General features: G+C 38.1%; 1 protein-coding gene across 15 annotated transcripts in view; it reads right to left on the bottom strand.

The window, feature by feature from the left end:
• Positions 1 to 15,200, bottom strand: part of UNC80 (unc-80 homolog, NALCN channel complex subunit) — a 228,096-nt gene that overhangs the window by 24,980 nt on the left and 187,916 nt on the right. For 13 of the 15 annotated variants that reach the window (XM_031651893.1, XM_021923937.2, XM_003907896.5 and 10 more), the window contains 7 exons: positions 14,374 to 14,409; positions 13,821 to 14,039; positions 5,969 to 6,169; positions 3,690 to 3,813; positions 2,621 to 2,746; positions 1,250 to 1,373; positions 307 to 513 (listed from right to left, as the gene is read on the bottom strand). In XM_031651893.1, the coding sequence (XP_031507753.1) occupies positions 307 to 513; positions 1,250 to 1,373; positions 2,621 to 2,746; positions 3,690 to 3,813; positions 5,969 to 6,169; positions 13,821 to 14,039; positions 14,374 to 14,409 (1,037 nt within the window). The other 2 variants (XM_021923932.2, XM_021923939.2) reach the window with 2 other exon arrangements.

The raw sequence follows: 15,200 nt of genomic DNA, 5'->3' as shown, positions 1-15,200 counted from the left end.
TAAAACAGCCAAGTAATTTAGGCATGGCAGATGTGAAACCACGTTGTTTTTTGTCATATGTTTACTGAAGGAAACCAGACTCTTTTGCAACGGTAATGTTTCTTGTTCAAGTGGCTTCTTTAAATACATTCTGGATTGAGGTTTCTTTAAATATATTCTGGTTTAAGGTCTCTCCAAATTCTTTCTGAGTTAAGTTGGAACTTAACGAATTACATCTAATTATTTATCTATCTAGCTATCTACACATATGTTTTCACATATATATACATACACATGCACAAACAGAGAGATAAAGAAAGTACCAACCCAAGTATGCTGCTTGGCTGGTGGACTCAGCCAGCCCTTCCCTGCGCAAGTCTTTCCCTGCATCCCCAGGGGTGGAGCAGTGGGCTGGGGAGCTCTCTAACATGAAGTTCTTGCTCCTAGATGTGCTGATGATCCGCGGTGGCAGGAGCACATTGATGACCGTCTGCAGCAGCAGCTGCACCTCAGGCTGCTCCAGCCAGGGACTATCTAAGGGGCAGAATTTGGAAGAGGGAAGTGGAAAGAAAAACATCACAAGGTAGACTGTCCACATTAGATACAGAAAAACTCAGCTCTTTCCAAGTCCAAACTACAACACCCTAGAAATTCAGGTGTTTCCCATCAAGTACAGCTTTACCAATGGACAGAAACAGTGTTCCTGGCACCTGAGTATTTTCTCCATAGTGGGTACCCAAAACCTTGTGGTCTTAGCCAAATGTCTCGCTTACCATTTCAATCTCCTTTCTTTTTGCAAATACTCATGATGCACTGTACTTACACTTGAGATAAACTTTTTTTAAAAGAATCCCTCTACCCCTAAGAAGAAAGAGTAATGAAAATACATTGTAATTTAATGATAGTGGCAGGATTTCTGCTAAACCCAGTGTCTGTAGGTTGTACAAGTTTGTTCACCTGTCAATTCTTATATTGTACTTCAATGAATACCATTTTCTCAACTGAATTGAACCACTGTTCCCTGATTTTTGCTGTACTGAAATGTCTTTAAATAGGATGTATCTTCTAAGAAGTAGAGCAGAGAAACTCTGGTCCCAGGTAGCTAAACTGAAAAGAAAGAAAAATTCTTATTCCCTAAGATGACCCTATTTAAATCATTCAGATTGACTTCAGTGATAGCCTTCATGGGAACAGGAAAAAGAAATAGCAGCCTGACATTTAAGAAAACACAACGACAATGATAAATTTCCTTTAGTTAAATTAATCAGACCTTTGCTTCCAGATCCTACTGTGAGCACAAATGGGATGAGCAGATTTAAAAGCATCCCCTCCCTTCGCTCTTGATTGGTGAATGGGGAGATCACATGGCTTAAAGGAAAATCTTCTTTTAAAGCCTGTGCAGCAATAATAGAAAAAAAGATTAATTGACCACCACACCCATTTAGTATGTTTGTTTTTACACAGTATGATGGAGACGGTGACTCCCTGCTGGCTGCTCCTGTAAACTATGAGTTCAATTGTCATCTGTAGAGCATACAAGCTTCACCCAAAACTGATACTTTACCATTGTCTTGATATAATTGAGAGCTATATACCTAAAAAGATAGTAACATCTTGAATATTAAATGAAAAATTAAAATACTTATGGTCAGGTACAAAAGCAACTTCATGTCCCCATTAATTTTCTCTATTTTTCCACCAATAAATATTTTAACAACAAAGGAGAAGGAAGAAAATCAGAACTTCTCACTTGCTCCATTTGGGAGTTATTCCTCTGGCACCTGCCATGAAAGGCCTTCTTCAAGCCAGGAAACAATATGCAATATAGAAAGAAATATGTGATCTTTGTACATAAGTTATTAACGTGTATCACTTTAGGGATGTCACTCTTCTGCACAGTAGCCATAGCTCTTACTTGATCTCTTTTCTATCATCTACCCATTCTCTGGATGATGAGCCATCAAGCTTGGTTGTCAAACAATGGATGGGTCAGTTATCCACTTACATCAGGTGTGTACTTTCCATTGATTAAAGAGCTTTCCAGTGATTTTTCATTGTGTAAAACTGGTTGACACACAGAAATACTCAGGAGACTTGGGATTCTGCAGTTCTGGTTTTTTGTTTTTTTTTTTTGCCTTGGGAATGATTATTTTAATTTTAAGAAATAAATTAAGGGGGAGAATTTCCTTTAAAAAAGCACACATAATATTCAACCCACAATCATTAAAGAAAATTAAGATATTCAAAGTCTAGTGATAACATCTGAAAGAATTTTATATTGCAATTCTTTCTGAAAATAATTTAAAGCCAGACTGTGAATATTACTGCCTCTTTTAATTAACAATTGTGAGCTGATTATCTGTGAACCATTATTTTGCACACATTTTAAATGACTGAAGTGGTTCCTGAAGTTGTGGCAGGACTAAATGACTCTGCTATATTTGAGATCTCAAGAAGAATTACAGAAGCACAACTTAGGGCCAAGCTCAGGGCTGAAGCTCCAAATCTATAAAAGTTTGGAGATGTTTACACTTTTGTTTCACAGATTTTGCCCAGCCTTTGCAGAAAAAACGAGAACACCATGATCTGGTGCCTCAACCAGCAACTTAATGAGCGTGACAAACAGGTAAGGCAGTCACACCTGTATCTGCAACGCTACAAGCCGGACAACAGCTGTGCTGAAGGGTAGAGGTGGTGAGAGATAAGGGCTGAGATGAAGAAGGGGTAATCCGTCAGCAACACTGGAAGGTCCTACCACTCCCATGACCTGAAATACAAACAGAGCACATGACCAGCCTTGACTATTGCAACTTCATGCAACCGTAGTAAGGGAGTCTCAATGATGATGATAATAAAAATAATAAATTGAAGGTTGGGCATGTTACTTTCAATCATTTCTTTCTTGATGCCTTCTGAAGGCATGTAATGTCTGGAGTCAGATCGAACATTACACTGAATTCAGCCAAGGTTTTGTAGAATGTTGTTTATAGTTAACTATGTAAATAATGAGAGATGAATCAAAAAGCTATTCTAATCAGGAAATTGGACACTTACTTGTGAATTCAAAGGAATGCAGTCAACATTCCTTGATGGAGCAAATACTGACAACAATGATGATGGCAACAGCTCTATTTGCACTAGGCATTCCAACTACAGATTTATTGCTCAGCTAGTGAAGCAGCAGGTCCTATTTAATGAGATGCTCTAACATGGTTTCTATACATTTTACAAAACCTTGTCAGGACCAGACTCTAGATATTACATAAACAATTAAAAAATATTTTTTTCTTCACATAAATCCTAGACTGGCCAACTCATAGTGTCATTTTGCACCATAAAAGAAAAAAATCGTCTTTGCATTTTAAGTTCCCCCACCCAGACTACCTCAACTTCTAGCCAATTGTGCAGGCTCCGCCACCCCACTCTCCAACTGGCAGCCCTCAACTCTCAGCGCAACTTGAAGAGGTGAATTGTCAAAGTAGCGCATGGGAAGCAGCACACCAAAATCCCTTCTGTGTAGGGATGGGTTCCTGGATCTCCCCACACACCACCTTGAAATGTACCTCACTATTTTCAGTGTCACCTGAGCCGTCTGTTTTCATGGGCAGATAGGGGCACAAAGTGGTTGACCTGTAAATCTTCAATTCAGAGAAGTCAATAGCAGAGTTACATTGTGCAAAGTTTCATAAGATTGCCACTTGGCTACTCACCAGATTGACACAGACATTGATCAGTGACCTAAGGTGAGGCAGGAAGGATATGATTGGCTGCCTCTGAAGTGTCAAACAAACCCCTTCAATCAAATTGCTGGCAGGCTCCCACTCAACCTGTCGCCTGGAATACAATATAGGCGCCATTAGCGGCTTGGCTCCCTTCTGGAGAGTCTGAAACAAGTGAATGAGACAGTGATTCTGATGCCATCTAAGACAGGATGTGTCTCTGGGATGAAGTTTACCCATATTGTTCCAAAAGCACAGAGCACACTGGGAGGGGAAGAAGATACTGAAAACGTAGCAGAGGCAGGCCTGCCCCATTCGACTAAATCTATTGAAGAAAAAACAAAGATGATGAACGGGTTGCATTTTAATTTCCCTGGTTTTAGCTTTGACAGAGGGTCCTACGACTACCATCGTAGAAAACTGATCACAGGGGTAATTACTCCCAATAGAACTAATCTGACCCCAGCTACATTTCTGAAATCTGTTTATCAGACTACACATGCCCATCAGTTTTTACACCAGACTACCACTGATTTGATTTATATAGCTTAACTCCTGCCAAGAAGATCACATTAGAAGAAAATAGTTTACTTAAACAATGTTCTTTCTTGGCCTCCCAAGAAATGATATGTATTTTTTGGCTACTTTCTATGGTAGTATAAATGGTGTTACTGTATACATAACCCAATTAAATGAATATGGAATTTTCTGTAATAAAAGTCAATCCATTTCATAATTGTCCTAGTACTGAAAGATTCATCCCTATGGCCCCAAAATAAACAACTTGGGCTTTACTGATATTAACAGTATTTCCTTATATTTTCCTGGCAATACTTTCTAAGCTTATATTTCCTAGCAAAATGGGATCTACAATGACAAATGGAAACATATTCATAAATGAGGCTATGTGACATCTCCGACACTGAAGGTAACATGCAGGTCAGGTTCAGCCAACATTTCTTGTGTTGAACTGAGATCACCTAACAAATTTAAATCCAAGCCAACTCCATATTCATAGCATATCTCCCAAGAAAATTGCCTACAACTGACCAAGCCTGTGTACTAATCCAGAAATCTACTTTCGGGAAGCATGATGTTCTTTATAGTGGGCTTAATTATATGAGAAATGGGTCATTTTTAGAGATGTTTAACATCTTTAGATACCAAGTATTTAAGAAAGGAATTTATTTCGACACACCCTTGTGAGACAGTTATAAATCTTTGATAAGCCATTTGCTGATAGACACAAATGTTCTATTGGGATTACTAAAGAAATAGTGTTTTAAAACAGGCATTTCCATGCCATTGAAATAAATAACCTTGAAATAATGTATAGGCAGTCATCACCACGGTATAAAAGAATATAAAAACAAATAATCAATTATTAGAATAAAAATTTTCAATTTGTTTTAATGACTCCTGAAGGCTGGATTAGTGTGAAGGAGATGATGGACTAATATCTGAAAAATTCTGATGAATTGAACATTAAGTGCTATAAATTCTTGGGAAGGAGTTGCACTGATTTTTGGGTTTAGTTTAAAAGGACAGAAAATGTTCTCACTAACCCAAACTTGAAATTTCTGAGTAAGTGGGTTTACCAGTATTAACCTGTTGAACTATCTGCTCACTATCACTATAGTTTCCAAACTGGGTTCACATCTCTGAGTGGTTCAAAAACATCTGCTAATATGTAGGCTACCAATGAATATTTCCCAGGTCACTGAACAAAGATCAAGCGTTAATAGTGTTCATTAGCACCACACTGAATTAGGTTAAAAAGTGAAAATTAGGTGTTTGTTTTCAATCCTGCGAATTTTTAAGCTGCTGCTTGGCGATTATTGTAAAGCTTGGAATTTCTCTAAACTGGTACCTAAATATGTTAACTAGCTACGTTAAATATAGTATTTTGAACATAAAATTCATTTTCTTTTCTCATTAGTTGTTCCATTTATAACGCCTATCCTCCCTTATTTTAAAAGGGATTAAAGGGTACTAACTGAAATTTTTATTTGTGTCAGATGAGGAGCGTGACAGCTAAGAAATGGATAGATTTTTCAAGATAAGCACATATACTTTTAAAGAAAATGTTAGTTTTCTCAAAATGTAGGCTTTGCCACTTAGGCATTCATAGACCCTATTAACCATGCACATATACCAGAGAAAACTTTCAAGTCATTCATTCAACTCCAGAATGATCTACCATCTTAAAAAATGAGAAATCTTAACTTTGACATTTGTGATAGCAACAGCTAACTAGGAGGCATTCTCACCTCAAAGTAGGCATCTTATGAATTTTGTTGAACATTCTATCCAATCTTTTTAAAATGAGGATGAGGGCTGGCCTCACTGCCTCAGCTGTCCAGTCGGTAATGGGTAGCATCTCCATGATGTAGCGCCGAAGCCCACGACTCTCCATTGTCTGAGTGTCATATGGTGCCAGCTTCAGAAGGGAGTGTGCAATTTCTGCCAACCTAAAATATATACATGCGTATATATGAATATATAAAATAAGCGTAGAATTACACAATGGGAATTTTTCTACACAGCATCATATTAATCACCCCTTCCAGACCACCTACTCCCTGAACTAAGAACATTCTTCCCAACATCCTCTATCCCTCTGCTCTCCCATATACCAGAACAGTGATACCTACACATCCATATTAATAGAGAATCATAGAATGTTTCAGAGACGACATGTAAAGAGCATCTGATAAGGAAACTACAATCCAGAGATTAAGGATAGGCCAAATATATTTAGAGAATGTCACTTCTGAGGATGTACATGTATATTATATATATGACATATATGCATATAAAAGAGAACCTAACTTTAATGAACAATAAAATCACTAATATCAAATGTCCTTGGAAATTTCATGGCTTCAGAACTCCCTCAGTACCCATAGTCAAGGTCAAAGCCACCTTATAAAAAATGCTCTTGGTTTTTGTTGCAACCCAAAGAGTTCTTCAGGCTCCATTTCCATTCCTCTCCTTTAAAGTCTCCTCCTCTCTTTTTGTCTTATACATGGATCCTTCTTCTCTGTTGAGATTCTTTATCTAATAGACCCAGTTGTACTGTCTGGATGACATTGGTTTTGGTTGTCTCTGCTCGGTTCCATACAGAAACTGCCAGAGGGAAAGTTGTGCTTCCCGCAGGGTTGGCCCAGGCTTGCAGTCACCAGACCCAAGTGTTGATGTTCTAAGTGTTAGATTTTCTGAAGGAGAATTGGCCAAATAGATTAATTGGGCAAATAAGGTTTCTAGTAAATGTAATAGTTAACGAAATAATCTTTAGAACTAGATATGGATTACCAATTTCCAAATAATAAACAATACAAATATAAAGATGTACATAGCCTTAAAGCCAACTTAATTTAATTTTGTATGAAGGAGAAAGTATTTAAACACTTTACAGTGGCTCCTGATAAAATATACTGAGTAGATCCAGAATGTGTACAAGATAATATTAAGAGGTAATGTATACTCATTCATAAAAATATCTTACAACATGCTGGATGATTTGAGCTTGATTTTTTTTTTCCTCAAAAAAAGCTTATATTCTAAAAAATACACCTAAGATACAGTGGCTGAAATGTTCATATTCTTTGTCAAGATACTGAAAATTCATTTGAAAACAAGTATCTTTAGGAAGGGTAATACATTAAGTTACTACCACCCATTATTTGAATCTTTGGCTTCAATCAGTACATGTTGAGTTAGTCAGGCAAAGGATTCTATGGAACTGGAATGTAGGACAGAGGATTCCTGATGGAGGAGGCGAGCAGACAGGCATAATGTTACCTAGGAATGCATGTGTGGATGGCATCAGCAGGAGCAGCCATACCATACATGGAAAGTTTTCAGGATTGTTACTAAAGAGAGGAGGAGATTTGAGATAAATGGAAAAATAAGGTTTGTTTGTTCGTTTGTTTTGACAAGTTTGTACTGGAAAAGCTCTGGAAATAATCTTCCCTGAGTCATGGAATCTTAGGGCTGAAAAAGCCCATAATAGTCATAATATCCTGTAGGCAGTCAGGTTCACACTGGCACCTCTTATTTATTTTTATTTTTATTTTTTTAAAACACAACGTAAAAGGAAAACGAAAAAAATATAATTTCCCAGGACTTCCAATAATCTCATAAATAAGAACTTCTGGCTGGGCGTGGTGGCTCACGCCTGTAATCCTAGCACTTTGGGAGGCCGAGGCCAGTGGATCATGAGGTCAGGAGTTCAAGACCAGCCTGGCCAAGATGGTGAAACCCTGTCTCTACTAAAAATACAAAAATTAGCTGGGCGTGGTGGTGGGCGCTCATAATCCCAACTACTCGGGAGGCTGAGATTGTGCCACTGCGCTCTAGCCTGGGTGACAGAGCAAGACTCCATCTAAAAATAAAAAAGAACTTCAAAGGTCTGGGCCCAGAAATCTATATATTTTTAACTTTTATTTTGGAAAATCTCAAACATATAAAAAAGTAGAGAGATGAGTATATAGTAAGCCCCCAATATTCCCATCACTCAACCTCAGCCTCTCAGGTAGCTGGGACTACAGGTGCACAGCCCCATGCCCTGCTAATTTTTGTAGTTTTTGTAGAGATGGGGTTTTGCTACGTTAGTCAGGCTGGTTTTGAGCTCCTGGATTCAAGCAATCTGCCTGCCTCAGCCTCCCAAAAGTGCTGGGATTACAGGTGTGAGCCACTGTACTCAGCCTACAGTGACTCTTGTTTTACTTATACCCTCAAACACTCCCCCTTTCCCCACCCTAGACTATTTTAAAGTAAATCCCAAGCATCATACCATTTACCCAGACATATTTCAGTATGTGTCTCCAAATTATGGACTGAGAAAAATTAAACACAACACAATATGACATTTAACAAATTAAAAATAATTCTTCTTTTTGAAAAATTCTAATATCCAGTCAGTTTTCAATATTCACACACTATCTCATACTTACTTTTTTTTTTTTTAGAAATTAGGAAAAAATAAGGCCCATAAATTTCAATTTGTTGATGTCTTTAAGTCTCTTTTAATATGTAGATTTCCCCCTCTTCTGTACTTTTTTGCTATCTTGACTTTTTTTTTTTTTTTTGAGACGGAGTCTCGCTCTGTTGCCAGGCTGGAGTGCAATGGTGCGATCTTGGCTCACTGCAACCTCTGCCTCCCAGGTACAAGTGATTCTCCTGCCTCAGCCTCCTGAGTAGCTGGGACTACAAGTGCGTGCCACCACGCCCAGCTAATTTTTGTATTTTTAGTAGAGACGAAGGTTTCACTATATTGGCCAGGATGGTCTTGATCTCTTGACCTCGTGATCTGCCCACCTCGGCCTCCCAAAGTGCTGGGATTACAGGCGTGAACCACCACACCTGGCCTTATCTTGTAATTTATTAAAGAAATTCTCTGTAGCAACACTCTACTGATTGAATCTCCACGGTGTAATTTAACCTACTGCCTTTGTATTTAATTCAATTGGAAGTTAAATCCAGGGCCTACAACTGCAGACTCAGTTTTGATTTTTTGGCAAGAGTACTTAGCAGGTGGTGTGTGTGGTGTGTACTTCCGCCAGGAGGTACAGGATTCCTAGTTGTCACTCGTTTTATGATATTAGCTATTCTTAGTCACTGCACAGATCCACTGACGCATTAGGAGTAGTGCAGTGGTAATATCATATAATTCTTTATCTCACACATTGTAATAAAGAGAAATTGTGATTACTCCAAGAGAACAGAAGAGTGAATAACTGTTTTAAAGGATCTAGAGGGTAAGAGCTCCTCAGCTGATTTTGATAGACATCCTGGTTTACAAATCACAGCCAAGGCCATTACCTCTCTGATTATTTAGAGTGTTCTACAATTGCTTTATGTGACTAGCTCCATGCATAGAAAATTCACTACTGTACAAGGCAACTTATTTCCTCTTTGGAGGTCCACACTGTGAGAGGTTACTTTCATGTTAAGCCTCCAAATTCCCTTTAATTTCTTCCTACTAGGCTTAATTCTGAAAGCATAAATCCAATCCATCTTCTCCATCATGACCCTTCATTATCAAGAAATAGTTATTGTCTCCTAATTCCCACTCTCTTCTCTCCAAACTGAACATATTCACATTGTCCTGGAATTGTGTGTGAATGTGAGTGCTTTAAAGAAATCATTTTAAACGCTTATACATTCTTTTGTTTATCTCTTTCTCATGAATTTGATATACAGAAAATAATTCTTTACTTCTCAGGTTATTTGTGTGACAAATAGGAGTATATCTATATGCACTTATTTCTTTTCTCTTATTATTTTAAAGGTAACATTGAGAAGTGCTTGTGAAATAATCAATCTGTCTATTTTAAGTTTCCAAAGAATACTTAGAGCTGAATTTAAGAGCCATTTTATGGATTACTACCTGAATTTATCTAATTCCCGGTCACGTGACAAAATAAATTCGTTTTGCACATAAAACAAAATTTCCCTTTCCCACAGTCTTTGCTGTACTATCACATGCATAACCAGAAAACTTTCCTATGGTTCTTTCCCAGTGGGAACACAAGAGATTTTCCCATTGAGAGGGTGAGGGAGAGAGGAAAAGAGAAAGAAAGAAAATGAGAGAGATAGAGACCGCACATGAGAGAGAGAGAGAGAGAGAGAGAGAGAATTTGCAGATTCTGTTATCCAGCTGCTTTGGCAGCACTGGGTTGGACAAATGAAGCAATACATTTCTGTAGGGCAGAGACTATCTAATCAAGAATATTTTCATCAAGAGCCTTGTAATCAACCACATATTCTGCAAATTCAGAAGTACAGATTGCCTTAGCAATGCTGCTTAACTTGTTGGTTTGATTCGAATTATTTCGGCAAACATTTGTATTTTTTATATAATCCCATTTCTCTTTCTCTTTTTAAAAATCAACTTTTCATTCTTGGGTGACATTATCTATTCTTATAATTTAAGAACGATTTAATACTACCCTCAATTCGCAAATTTATATATTAAGCTCTGACTTCTACATATATTCAAGGGCACACTTAATTTATAAGAGGAGCCTTAATTACATCCTTTGCTTAGTGTAAGTTCAAAGCATCTGGATCCGCCCCTACTCAGCAACATAGAATATCTCTATTTGGTCAGAGACTATGGCAGGCCTGTCTTTTTCAAAAGGTTGTTGTGAGAAATGGCATTAATAAAGGGCATTTAGTCTAAATATTCCCTGGGCAATAAAAATGTTGCCCTCCTATCGACCCAGGCCATGAAATAGCTGTGCTCTTGAATGACATTATCCTGGCTTCAGATCAATTGCTTTTGCTGAACTGCATTATGACATTGTGGCAACTTTATATACTAACAGGCATCCAGCCATGTACAACCAGCACTTTATCTACTATAGGGATGTTGTTGAGGACTCTGTTCTCACCACTCTTTCCTTTAACAAACACCAACCAAGAGACTGTTGAAGCTCAGAAAGCAATACCCCAAAATGAAGACCTCAGAAGCCAAAGTGTTTCACTGATCTTCTCCTGCCCTCCTCTCTGTGGCCTCTCATTCTTTTCCAAGGCTAGCCATGGAAACTGGAGACCCTCTTCCTCAAAGCAGGTCATTGAAACCAGAACCCTTTTTCCTGAAGCCAGCCATAAAACTTAAAGATATTACACTAATTTTCCCCTATCTTTCTGTGTAAAAACTAGCCCTACAGAAACTGTCTGACCCATCTTGTTTGACTGTAGGTCGTAAGAACGCCCCCTTTCCAGAAACGGTCTTGCCCCATTCCCAGAAGGAAGGAATGCTAACCAGAAAGGCCAAGAAGAATCCGAAAGCACAGGCCATGCTGGGTTTCCTCACTTGGTCTAATGAGATCATACCCTTTTTGTCCAATCATATTTATACATGGCTATCCATACTTTGTTAAACAAAAAAGGAGAGCTTCCCTTGTATTTTTGGGTCTTCATCCTGAAGGCTCCTGTGTCAGGTAAAACTATGATCAAATACATTTTCATGCTTTTTGATTATTATCTGTCTTTTATCAGTTGATTTTCAGCAAGCCTTCAGAGACTCAAGGGGAAAATTTCCCTTGGCCCCTACAAGATTTTTCTTGTTCTTCGTATTTTAAAAAAGTATTGTTTTACCGAGCAACTGTTTTGTTTTTAACTTATTTATATTATGATTTTGTAATTAATCTTTTTTTCACTCATTGCTTTGATAACTAAGAAAGTCAAATTTATGGTTCATGAATAAAATCTAATATGATCTTATATTGATTTCCTGTGCTAATCTTATCATAAAGATAATTAACTCCTTGAAAATCTTTCACATTATCCTGACTCTATAATTTGTATATACTCTCCCTTCACATATTTGCTGAGTTGCCTCAAATCCTTTACATAATAATACATAAATGCCTATGAGATTATAGTACTTGCAACTTTGTATTATAGTTATTTTCTTATGTGCCTCTTGCATTGAGCCATGATAATCTTGAAGACCAGGACCTTAGTGTACATCCCCAGTGTTTAACACAGTATTTGGACCATTCTCATTAGCATTAGTATCTATTGTGTCCAGATCAGTGCCAGGCTCGGAGCTAAATCATTTCTAGTTCATTTAACCTTTAATAGGTATTAGCCTCTAGAGGGAGCTCCAGGCCTCTCTGACTCTTGCTGTCCCCTCCCTCCAAATGCCCTAAGGAAGACCGTCAGGTTATGGGACAGTCACTATCTCATGGTCTCTCTCTCTCTCTCTCTCTCTCTCTCTCTCTCACACACACACACACACACACACACACACACACACACATCTATCTTTTAGGAATATTTTCCCCTTTCTCTCACAAAATGGCCATTGGTCATAGTGATATTCTGACTCGGAATGTGATGTTTCTCTGTTCACAGAATCGCTTAGGTCAGCTAGAGCAGACCAGTGGAAAAGGAAGTGGAGGGGCTGAATAGATCCCTAGGTTGCTATGACAGCAGGACCTTGACACTCCAAATGTCCCTCCCCTTTCTCTGAAGGCTCCCTTCTAGGAGCTGAACTTTTCAGTGTGAAATAAGCTCTTCCTCATTACTGCGCAGCAGGGAGTGTGAACTCCAGTGAGGCCCTGGGGTTCTCCAGGGCAGTGCTGGGTGTGAGTCTGCAATTCAAAGAATGTGAAATTACACTGGAAGAAAAAGAACCTGCGTTCACTGTACATTTCTGTCTTCTAATTTTCCTTCATTGAGTACTTCCTAAATTAAAAAAAGGCAATAACCAGGAAACTGAGTTTTGCCAAATTGCAACATTATTTGGAAGTGGCTGGACCTAACTCTACCTTAACCTTTATAGATACATTAAATTTTCCAAGTGAATCTTCTGATATCCATGACATTTTTCTTTGAAGGGATTTTCATTACACTTAACAAACGATTATAAATCTGAATAGAAGGTCTTCTGGAATCACGTTCCTTTTGAAACACAAATACAGCCTTTAGCATGAATTTCAAGTGAAATAGCAACTCTGTGGGAAGATGAAATATGAGTGCACAGGGATGTAATTCTGGGACCTTTCCCTAGCACACTAAGAGCAAAACATGTAAATGACAACTGGCCTCATCTAGTTCAGAATTCTTACCAGGACACATTTTTTTTAACTGTTGGAAGGCTGTTTATATAAAGGGGATATATATAAACAAGTTGGCTGAGTTAAAACTGCTTACTTTCCTGCAGGGTTCATTACAGGCTTTTTAGGGACCCTGGAAGCAGAGAGCAGTTGTGCATTCCTCATGTAAAATAACAGAGAAGAAACATTCAATTCTTGTGAACAATTAGAATCTGGGCAGCAAATAGTAGTGAGAAGGCAGCTACTTTTCTAAGAATTCAGGTGATAAAATTTCCCTTTCTTTCTTTTTTACTGAGAAGCGAACATATAAACTATGCTTTTCTGTCTTAAGAACATTTTCCCCTTGTCCACTCTAAGATTCTGTTTGATGGACTTAATGCACACTTGACCAGAAGGTTCTGTATGATGTGTACCTAAGTCACAGGAAACAAATCTTTCTATCTTAAGTGTTTTTCCTGGAGAACGCCCACTCTCAACCCAACACACACATTCAGACACGTGGGCCAAGCTGTGTTCACACTTGGGGCAGGGAAAGCGAGGCCAGTACCTCATGTGAGACTTCACATCCAGCAATTCCAGGGCAGTGACCCGAGGCTCCCCAGCCAGATTTTGCAAGATCTTCAGCCGCGGCCCACAGTGCTTATAGAACTCTGTGCAAATATTCAGTAAGGACTCCCGGGGTCTTCTGAACTCTTCCCGAGCAATTCGTTCATCCAGTTCCTCTCTGGGAAGGCCTTGCCCTTCCTCCAGTAAATGAAGGTTTTCCCTGGGAAATTGTAAAAGATTAACTAGGGGTCTCAAAACGTATTCATGTGGCAGTTGTGAGAAGAGGGTATCACACCGAAGAAAAATATAAGAATCCTAATGAGTTAACGAATCAGTAGGATGAGGCCAAGGAGAACCTCATCCGAAGGATAAAGAAAACTTCTCAGCCTAGAAGAGATTGTCATCCCAAATTGTAGTAAAGCTACTTTTTGGGGTTTACCCGGAAATAGTATGTTATTTGTCAAACGAAATCTAACAGAGCCATAAACCAGTTTAAAAGGCAATCATCTCAAAATGTCAGAATTGGTATGAAATTAGAGCAAGTTTTTCTGTACCTGATAAAGTGCAGTTTGGCTCCTTGTTCCTGGTACCTGGGAGTTAGAGAAACAGTCTACATAACTATTAGAGCAAGAACGGGGTCGTTTGGTTGGGGCTTCTTATAGACTTCTTCATATGACAAGTCCTTGAAGCTATATATTTTGATAAGCTCACAAATATACATATATTACTCCCAAAGTATAAAAGCTTTATCTTTCATTTGGCTACCACATATACTGCAATTACAGCTGCTACAAAAGCTGTTTTATTGTTGTGTGATTTGGGTAAAGACAACTATTATAAAAATATATACAAACTCATGGAATATAGCCAGATGAGATTAATTTTTGGACATTTTGAAATTTAAGTTATATTTTAATACTATGTGCTCTGTCTTAAGTGATGGGAAGGAGAATCATGGCTGACTTCCTTTCAGTTCTGGAGATTTACTGCTTTGTGATTCATGGATATTAAGACTTTAGAAGCCCTCTTTCTTCTTTAGAAGCCCTCATTTAACCCAATGAGCCTAGAGAAGTCCCTAAATATCACTTAAACTACAGTATATCATTTTCCCTTAATATAGGAAATTGAGGCATGAGTTAACCATCACACCAGGCAATTTATAGCTGGATTTGGAATTTATTTTTGTTTTATTTTTAATATGAATATATATGATGAGCAGGGAATTAACTTTACATGAATAATGATACACACTTAAAAATAGGCTTCAGAGAGAGTGAAAATTTATTGAATTTCTCCTTATGATTTCCATGCCAACTACTCCATACTGGGAAAAGAGAACTTTTTCTTAAGCTGATTTTTGGTTTGCCCTATCTTAAATCTT

This window comes from Papio anubis, chromosome 10 (genome assembly GCF_008728515.1).
Source record: "Papio anubis isolate 15944 chromosome 10, Panubis1.0, whole genome shotgun sequence".
Lineage (NCBI taxonomy): Eukaryota > Metazoa > Chordata > Mammalia > Primates > Cercopithecidae > Papio > Papio anubis.
Note: the sequence above shows the minus strand (reverse complement) of the source record. Positions and strands in the feature narration are given on the sequence as shown.